The 10,000-nt window shown below is 45.5% G+C and overlaps 1 protein-coding gene across 2 annotated transcripts in view; it reads right to left on the reverse strand.

Annotated features, from left to right (window-relative positions):
* Positions 1 to 10,000, reverse strand: part of otud7a (OTU deubiquitinase 7A) — a 126,016-nt gene that overhangs the window by 69,303 nt on the left and 46,713 nt on the right. For both annotated transcript variants that reach the window (XM_036963346.1, XM_036963345.1), the window contains exon 3: positions 9,386 to 9,539. In XM_036963346.1, coding sequence (XP_036819241.1) covers positions 9,386 to 9,470 — 85 coding nt within the window. In that variant the 5' untranslated portion in view covers positions 9,471 to 9,539. The remainder of the gene's footprint in view (positions 1 to 9,385; positions 9,540 to 10,000) is intronic.

Below are 10,000 nucleotides of genomic sequence, written 5' to 3' on the forward strand. Positions count from 1 at the left end.
AGACACGCTCTACTTTGTGGATAAGTGTTTATCTCTAAGAGACACGCTCTACTTTGTGGATAAGTGTTTATCTCTAAGAGACACGCTCTACTTTGTGGATAAGTGTTTATCTCTAAGAGACACGCTCTACTTTGTGGATAAGTGTTTATCTCTAAGAGACACGCTCTACTTTGTGGATAAGTGTTTATCTCTAAGAGACACGCTCTACTTTGTGGATAAGTGTTTATCTCTAAGAGACACGCTCTACTTTGTGGATAAGTGTTTATCTCTAAGAGACACGCTCTACTTTGTGGATAAGTGTTTATCTCTAAGAGACACGCTCTACTTTGTGGTTAAGTGTTTAACTCTAAACGACACGCTCTACTTTGTGGTTAAGTGTTTATCTCTAAGAGACACGCTCTACAATGTGGTTAAGTGTTTATCTCTAAGAGACACGCTCTACTTTGTGGTTAAGTGTTTAACTCTAAACGACACGCTCTACTTTGTGGTTAAGTGTTTAACTCCGTCTTCAATTAGAAGCACTATGGGACTCCCAATCACAGCGGTTGTGATACAGCCTGGAATCGAACCATGGTGTCTCTAGTGACGCCTCTAATTACGCCTCTAATTACTGAGATGCAGTGCCTTAGACCACTGTGATACAGCCTGGAATCGAACCAGGATCTGTAGTGACACCTCTAATTACTGAGATGCAGTGCCTTAGACCGCTGTGATACAGCCTGGAATCGAACCAGGATCTGTAGTGACGCCTCTAATCACTGAGATGTAGTGCCTTAGACCACTGTGATACCGCCTGGAATCGAACCAGGATCTGTAGTGCCTTAGACCGCTGTGATACAGCCTGGAATCGAACCAGGATCTGTAGTGCCTTAGACCGCTGCGCCACTCAGGAGCCCCCAGCAGTTTTCCTCATAATGTCATTATGTCACTCACTGACAGTCACTTACTGACAGTCACTCACTGACAGTCACTCACTGGATGAATTACTGACCGCCGAGCCCCCCGTTGATTTTGTTAGTCACTCACTGACTTGTAGTAATCATGGATGAATTACTGACCGCGGGGCCCCTCGTTGATTTTGTTAGTCACTCGAACTCAGATAATCACATGAAACACTGCAAACATTTCTCTCCATCCTATGGAGAGAAAAAAAATGTGTAGAGCTACATGAAATGAGTTATACAATTTGCTAAATCTTCTCTCCACCCCGTGGTCAAACGTGTCGACCTGCTGGAAACATTTTCCTCGCTACTTTCCTTGCTATCCCTCTGTTTCTCTCTCTGTCCCTTAACATCAATTTCTCTCTCTCTCTCTCTCTCTCTCTCTCTCTCTCTCCCTCCCTCCCTCCCTCTCTCCCTCTGTTTATCTCTGTATCCCTTAACATCAATTTCTCTCTCTCTCTCTTTCTCTCTCTCTCCCTCTCTCTCTCTCTCTCTCACTCCCTCTCTCTCCCTCTCTCCCTCTGTTTCTCTCTCTATCCCTTAACATCAATTTCTCTCTTTCTCTCTCTCGTTCTCTCTCCCTCTCTCTCTGTTTGTCTCCCTCTGTTTCTCTCTCTATCCCTTAACATAAATTTCTCTCTCGCCGCCTGTCTTCCTTTATCTATCTGTCTATTTATTTTCTCTCCTTCTCTCTCTCTGTCTGTCTGTCTCATCTGTCCTCTACCTCCCTCCCCCCTCTCTCTCTCCGTCTCTCTCTCTCTCTCTCTCCCTCCATCCCTCCCTCCCTCCCTCCCTCCGTCTCTCTTTCTCTCTCTCTCTCTCTCTCGCTCTCTCTCTAAATCTGGAGCAGCAGTGGTTGCCATGGTCACCACCGAGTGTCCTTGGCTGGGGTGTGGCTTGACTGGCAGCTTCCTCCGGCTTCATGACTCTGAGAGGTGTGTGTGTATATGTGTGTGTATGTGTGTAATCAGGACCCGCCCCTCTACCTACGCACATCATCCTCCTCTGCATAAGTTAAACTAAGAACGAGCTGGAGTGCAGACACAGAGAGAGAGAGATGGGGGACGGGATGGGACGGGAGGGGGGGGGAGGAGAGAGAGAGAGGGGGAGAGAGAGAGAGTAGGGGAGAGGGAGAGAGAGAGGGGGATAGAGGGGGGGGGGAAAGAAAGAGAGAGACAGGGAGAGAGAGACAGAGAGAGAGAGAGAGACAGAGAGAGAGAGAGAGAGAGATAGAGTTATAGGGAGAGAGAGAGAGGGAGGGAGGGAGGGAGGGAGGGAGGGAGGGAGGGAGGGAGGGAGGGAGGGAGACTAGAGAGAGAGAGAGAGTGACTAGAGAGAGAGAGAGAGAGAGGGATAGAGATATAGAGAAAGGGAGAGAGAGAGAGGGGGAGAGATAGACTAGAGAGAGGGAGAGAGAGAGACTAGAGAGAGAGAGAGAGAGACTAGAGAGAGAGAGAGGGGGAGAGATATTGAGAAAGGGAGAGAGAGAATGAGATAGAAGAGGAGGAGGAGGAGGAGAGGTGGTGGTCAAGGTTCAGTTTGGTAGAAGAGAGGTGCTGGTCTAGGTTCAGTATGGTAGAAGAGAGGTGCTGGTCTAGGTTCAGTATGGGGTATTGTCATTATGGGGTATTGTCATTATGGGGTATTGTCATTATGGGGTATTGTGTCATTATGGGGTATTGTCATTATGGGGTATTGTCACTATGGGGTATTGTCATTATGGGGTATTGTCATTATGGGGTAGTGTGTCATTATGGGGTATTGTCATTATGGGGTATTGTCATTATGGGGTATTGTCATTATGGGGTAGTGTGTCATTATGGGGTATTGTCACTATGGGGTATTGTCATTATGGGGTATTGTCATTATGGGGTAGTGTGTCATTATGGGGTATTGTCATTATGGGGTATTGTCATTATGGGGTATTGGCGTTACGTGGTATTGTCATTATGGGGTATTGTCATTATGGGGTATTGTCATTATGGGGTATTGGCGTTACGTGGTATTGTCATTATGGGGTATTGTCATTATGGGGTATTGTCATTATGGGGTATTGTGTCATTATGGGGTATTGTCATTATGGGGTATTGTCATTATGGGATATTGTCATTATGGGGTATTGTCATTATGGGGTATTGTCATTATGGGGTATTGTCATTATGGGGTATTGTCATTATGGGATATTGTCACTATGGGATATTGTCACTATAGGGTATTGTCATTATGGGGTATTGTCATTATGGGGTATTGTCATTATGGGGTATTGTGTCATTATGGGGTATTGTCATTATGGGGTATTGTCATTATGGGGTATTGTGTCATTATGGGGTATTGTCACTATGGGGTATTGTCATTATGAGGTAGTGTGTCATTATGGGGTATTGTCATTATGGGGTATTGTCATTATAGGGTATTGTCATTATGGGGTATTGTCATTATGGGGTATTGTCATTATGGGGTATTGTCATTATGGGGTATTGTCATTATGGGATATTGTCATTATGGGGTATTGTCATTATGGGGTATTGTCATTATGGGGTATTGTCATTATGGGGTATTGTCATTATGGGGTATTGTCACTATGGGGTATTGTCATTATGGGATATTGTCACTATGGGGTATTGTCATTATGGGGTATTGTCACTATGGGGTATTGTCATTATGGGGTATTGTCACTATGGGGTATTGTCATTATGAGGTAGTGTGTCATTATGGGGTATTGTCACTATGGGGTATTGTCACTATGGGGTATTGTCACTATGGGGTATTGTCACTATGGGGTATTGTCATTATGGGGTATTGTCATTATGGGATATTGTCATTATGGGGTATTGTCATTATGGGGTATTGTCATTATGGGGTATTGTCATTATGGGGTATTGTCACTATGGGGTATTGTCATTATGGGATATTGTCACTATGGGGTATTGTCATTATGGGGTATTGTCATTATGGGGTATTGTCACTATGGGGTATTGTCATCATGGGGTATTGTCATTATGGGGTATTGTCACTATGGGGTATTGTGTCATTATGGGGTAGTGTTTTATTATGGGGTATTGTCATTATGGGGTATTGTCATTATGGGGTATTGTCATTATGGGGTATTGTCATTATGGGGTATTGTGTCATTATGGGGTATTGTCACTATGGGGTATTGTCATTATGGGGTATTGTCACTATGGGGTATTGTCATTATGGGGTATTGTCACTATGGGGTATTGTCATTATGGGATATTGTCACTATGGGGTATTGTCATTATGGGGTATTGTCATTATGGGGTATTGTCACTATGGGGTATTGTCATTATGGGGTATTGTCACTATGGGGTATTGTCATTATGGGGTATTGTCATTATGGGGTATTGTGTCATTATGGGGTATTGTCATTATGGGGTATTGTCATTATGGGGTATTGTCACTATGGGGTATTGTGTCATTATGGGGTAATGTCATTATGGGGTATTGTCATTATGGGGTATTGTCATTATGGGGTATTGTCATTATGGGGTATTGTCATTATGGGGTATTGTCACTATGGGGTATTGTCATTATGGGGTATTGTGTGTGAGACGGGTGAGAGAGAAAACACATCTACTTTGAATTCAGGCTGTAACACAACACAATGTTGAATAAGTCAAAAGGGGTATCAATACTTTCTGAAGGCCACCGTACATCACAGTAGAGATCACGTTCACGGCAGGGTGGTTAGAGCGTTGGACTAGTAACCGGAAGGTTGCAAGTTCAAACCCCCGAGCTGACAAAGGTACAAATCTGTCGTTCTGCCCCTGAACAAGGCAGTTAACCCCACTGTTCCTAGACTGTCATTGAAAATAAGAATTGTTTTCTTAACTGACTTGCCTAGTTAAATAAAGGTCAAATAAAAAGACAAATAAAATAAAAAAGTTCACAGTGACCTTCAGTGTATTTCACACAGAGTTGGGAGTTCGCTCATAAGAGCCATGGCTGGGTTGCTATGGGAAATATGGTTCGGGTGTAGACCTATTGGTATCTATGCTAACACTAGCATCCATGCTAATGTAATAACAGAGAAATACTGTAGACCTATTGGTATCTATGCTAAAACTAGCATCCCATGCTAATGTAATAACAGAGAAATACTGTAGACCTATTGGTATCTATGCTAAAACTAGCATCCGTGCTAATGTAATAACAGAGAAATACTGTAGACCTATTGGTATCTATGCTAAAACTAGCATCCGTGCTAATGTAATAACAGAGAAATACTGTAGACCTATTGGTATCTATGCTAAAACTAGCATCCGTGCTAATGTAATAACAGAGAAATACTGTAGACCTATTGGTATCTATGCTAAAACTAGCATCCGTGCTAATGTAATAACAGAGAAATACTGTAGACCTATTGGTATCTATGCTAAAACTAGCATCCCATGCTAATGTAATAACAGAGAAATACTGTAGACCTATTGGTATCTATGCTAAAACTAGCATCCCATGCTAATGTAATAACAGAGAAATACTGTAGACCTATTGGTATCTATGCTAAAACTAGCATCCCATGCTAATGTAATAACAGAGAAATACTGTAGACCTATTGGTATCTATGCTAACACTAGCATCCATGCTAATGTAATAACAGAGAAATACTGTAGACCTATTGGTATCTATGCTAAAACTAGCATCCGTGCTAATGTAATAACAGAGAAATACTGTAGACCTATTGGTATCTATGCTAAAACTAGCATCCATGCTAATGTAATAACAGAGAAATACTGTAGACCTATTGGTATCTATGCTAAAACTAGCATCCGTGCTAATGCAACAGAGCAAAAAGTGCTACCCTACTGTATTGTGCATAGATACATAGATATAATGCAGACAGCCAGCAAAGACAGAACTACAGCCAGTTCGAACACAGGCCTCAAAAAACATCTCTCAATTAATTTCCGAAGAACAACAACCACTTGGCATCACGTGTCGATAAACATCTTATATTCCTTCAATGGCCGCATTAGAAGGTTTACAACAGTAAGAGTCACCAGCCGACACAGAATAGAGACAGCTGAGGATATAACTACATTATTCATTACCACTCTCTCTCTCTCTCCTATCTTTCTATCCCTCTCCTATCTTTCTCTTTAACTCTCTCTCATTCCTTATTTCCCTCCCTCCCTCCACCCTCTCACTCCCTCCCTCCCTCCCTGCCAGCCTATCTCTCTCTCTCTCTCTCTCTCTCTCTCTCTGTCTCAGCTCTAATGAAAAGGTGATGTCTGATCAAGGAGAGAGGGGATGATGAAGATGGATTGAAGCCAGAATGAGACAAGGCTCCTCTTCATCTGCCAGCATTGCCTGTTCTGTCCGTCTGTTTCCTCACCAAATACAGCGTCTTGCTTTCTGACTTTAATGGGTTAATGAGTTCATGGTCGTCGTGACATGAACTGTTCCCTGAAATGATGTCCGTCTACTTCACGTCCTGGTTCTGTTCGTTGAGGTGACAGACAACGATTCGGGTCAGGAAGGCCGTCAGAAAGAGACTAAGATAAGAAAATACCAATTTTCCTACAGGACATTTCTTTTCTTTTTCCTACTACTGCCGATCTCTGTTTCGCATGTTTTCAACCTACAGGGCTACCGCATCACAATGTCTATGTAGGTGGAAGAGACCTGGACCGGAGAGCTACTGTAGTAACCTCACAGTAACCACTGAGTCTACTCCACGACAGGAAACAGAGGAGGTGTACCTTCCTGTAGGAAACATCTATAGGACACAGAAAACAGAGGAGGAGGCCTGACTGTAGGAAACATCTATAGGAAACAGGCAACAGAGGGGACCTTCCTGTAGGTAAAAGCTACAGGAAACAGGAAACAGAGGAGGTGGACCTTCCTGTAGGTAAAATCTATAGGACACAGGAAACAGAGGTGTACCTTCCTGTAGGAAACATCTATAGGAAACATGAAACAGAGGGGACCTTCCTGTAGGTAAAATCTATAGGACACAGGAAACAGAGGAGGAGTACCTTCCTGTAGGAAACATCTATAGGAAACATGAAACAGAGGGGACCTTCCTGTAGGTAAAAGCTACAGGAAACAGGAAACAGAGGGGCCTTACTGTAGGAAAAATCTATAGGAAACAGGAAACAGAGGAGGTGGACCTTCCTGTAGGAAACATCCATAGGAAACATGAAACAGAGGGGACCTGACTGTAGGTAAAAACTGTAATGTTCTCTGTCTCTGACATGGACGAGGACATCTAGTTTAGTGTTGGACTAAACAGCAGGAAGATGAAACATATTGAGTGTGATCAAATTCTGCCCTGCTACTATCCAGGGACAGCAATTACTGGACTGAAACTAAAATGTACCCCAACCCTGATACTATGTCCTACCCAGTCCTCCCTAACCCTGATACTATGTCCCCACCCAGTCCTCCCTAACCCTGATACTATGTCCTACCCAGTCCTCCATAACCCTGATACTATGTCCCCACCAAGTCCTCCCTAACCCTGATACTATGTCCTACCCAGTCTTCTCTAACCCTGATACTATGTCCTACCCAGTCCTCCCTAACCCTGATACTATGTCCCCACCCAGTCCTCTCTAACCCTGATACTATGTCCCACCCAGTCCTCCCTAACCCTGATACTATGTCCCTACCCAGTCCTCTCTAACCCTGATACTATGTCCCCACCAAGTCCTCCCTAACCCTGATACTATGTCCTACCCAGTCCTCTCTAACCCTGATACTATGTCCCCACCCAGTCCTCTCTAACCCTGATACTATGTCCCACCCAGTCCTCCCTAACCCTGATACTATGTCCCACCCAGTCCAGTCCTCCCTAACCCTGATACTATGTCCTACCCAGTCCTCCCTAACCCTGATACTATGTCCTACCCAGTCCTCTCTAACCTTGATACTATGTCCCCCCCAGTCCTCCCTAACCCTGATACTATGTCCCACCCAGTCCTCTCTAACCCTGATACTATGTCCCACCCAGTCCAGTCCTCCCTAACCCTGATACTATGTCCCACCCAGTCCTCTCTAACCCTGATACTATGTCCCACCCAGTCCTCTCTAACCCTGATACTATGTCCCACCCAATCCTCCCTAACACTGATATTATGTCCCACCCAGTCCAGTCCTATCTAACTCTGATACTATGTCCCCACCCAGTCCTCTCTAACCCTGATACTATGTCTCCACCCAGTCCTCCCTAACCCTGATACTATGTCCCCACCCAGTCCTCCCTAACCCTGATACTATGTCCTCACCCAGTCCTCCCTAACCCTGATACTATGTCCCACCCAGTCCAGTCCTCCCTAACTCTGATACTATGTCCGCACCCAGTCCAGTCCTATCTAACCCTGATACTGTGTCCCACCCAGTCCTCCCTAACCCTGATACTATGTCCCACCCAGTCCTCCCTAACCCTGATACTATGTCCTCACCCAGTCCTCCATAACCCTGATACTATGTCCCACCCAGTCCAGTCCTCCCTAACTCTGATACTATGTCCCCACCCAGTCCAGTCCTATCTAACCCTGATACTATGTCCCACCCAGTCCTCCCTAACCTTGATACTATGTCCCACCCAGTCCTCCCTAACCCTGATACTATGTCCCACCCAGTCCAGTCCTCCCTAACCCTGATACTATGTCCCACCCAGTTCAGCCCTATCTAACCCTGTCCTGTCTAACCCAGTCCAGTCCTATCTAACCCAGTCCTATCTAACCCTGATACTATGTCCCACCCAGTCCAGCCCTGTCTAACACAGTCCTGTCTAACCCAGTCCAGTCCTATCTAACCCAGTCCTATCTAACCCAGTCCTATCTAACCCAGCCCAGTCCTACCTCACCCAGCCCTGTCTAACCCAGTCCAGTCCTATCTAACCCAGCCCTACCTAACCCAGTCCTATCTAACCCAGCCCAGTCCAACCTCACATCCAGCCCTGTCTAACCCAGTCCAGTCCTATCTAACCCAGCCCTACCTAACCCAGTCCTATCTAACCCAGCCCAGTCCTACCTCATACCCAGCCCTGTCTAACCCAGTCCAGTCCTATCTAACCCAGTCCTATCTAACCCAGTCCTACCTAACCCAGTCTAACCCAGCCGTACCTAACCCAGCCCTACCTAACCCAGTCCTATCTAATCTAACCCAGCCTAACCCAGCCCTACCTAACCCAGTCCTATCTAACCTAACCCAGCCTAACCCAGCCCTACCTAACCCAGTCCTATCTAACCTAACCCAGTCTAACCCAGCCGTACCTAACCCAGACGTACCTAACCCAGCCCTACCTAACCCAGTCCTATCTAACCCAGCCCAGTCCTACCTAACCCAGTCTAACCCAGCCCTACCTAACCCAGTCCTATCTAACCCAGCCCAGTCCTACCTAACCCAGCCCTACCTAACCCAGTCCTATCTAACCCAGCCCAGTCCTACCTAACCCAGCCCGGTTCTGGTCTTACCTTCCAGCAGATCTCTGGCCAGCCCGGGCTCCGCCCCAGTGGACCTGACGAAGTCCGACAGGACGGCGTCCATGTCCAGAGTCATGTGATCATGTGGGCGGGCTGCCCAGGCCGCTACGGTCACCTTAGTGGACGCCAGCCTTCACACTGTCATCTGGGAACACGAGGACACACACACACACACACAACTAGTTTGATGAGTTCATACGAGTAGCTTTGCGAAGGCAGTGTGAACTAACCAAAGTGTCACAACATCACAGTAGCCTGTCATATTCCAGGGGACATGACACTGCGCCTCGGAAAAAAAAGGTTGACTTGAACGTGTGTGTGTGTGTGTGTGTGTACAGCTGCACGTGCATGGTTGCCTCCATACAGTATGTTTGTATTTATGAGTCGGTTGGAGTGTAGTGCAGTGTAGTGTAGTTAGAGTAGTGTAGAGTAGAGTAGTGTAGTATAGTATAGTATAGTTTGTGTAGTGTAGTGTAGGGTAGTGTAGTTAGAGTGGTGTAGTTAGTGTAGGGTAGTGTAGAGTAGAGTAGTGGAGTGTAGTGGAGTGGAGTGGAGTGTAGAGTAGAGTAGTGGAGTGTAGTGGAGTGTAGAGTAGAGTAGTGGAGT

Source organism: Oncorhynchus mykiss, chromosome 26, assembly GCF_013265735.2.
Source record: "Oncorhynchus mykiss isolate Arlee chromosome 26, USDA_OmykA_1.1, whole genome shotgun sequence".
NCBI lineage: Eukaryota > Metazoa > Chordata > Actinopteri > Salmoniformes > Salmonidae > Oncorhynchus > Oncorhynchus mykiss.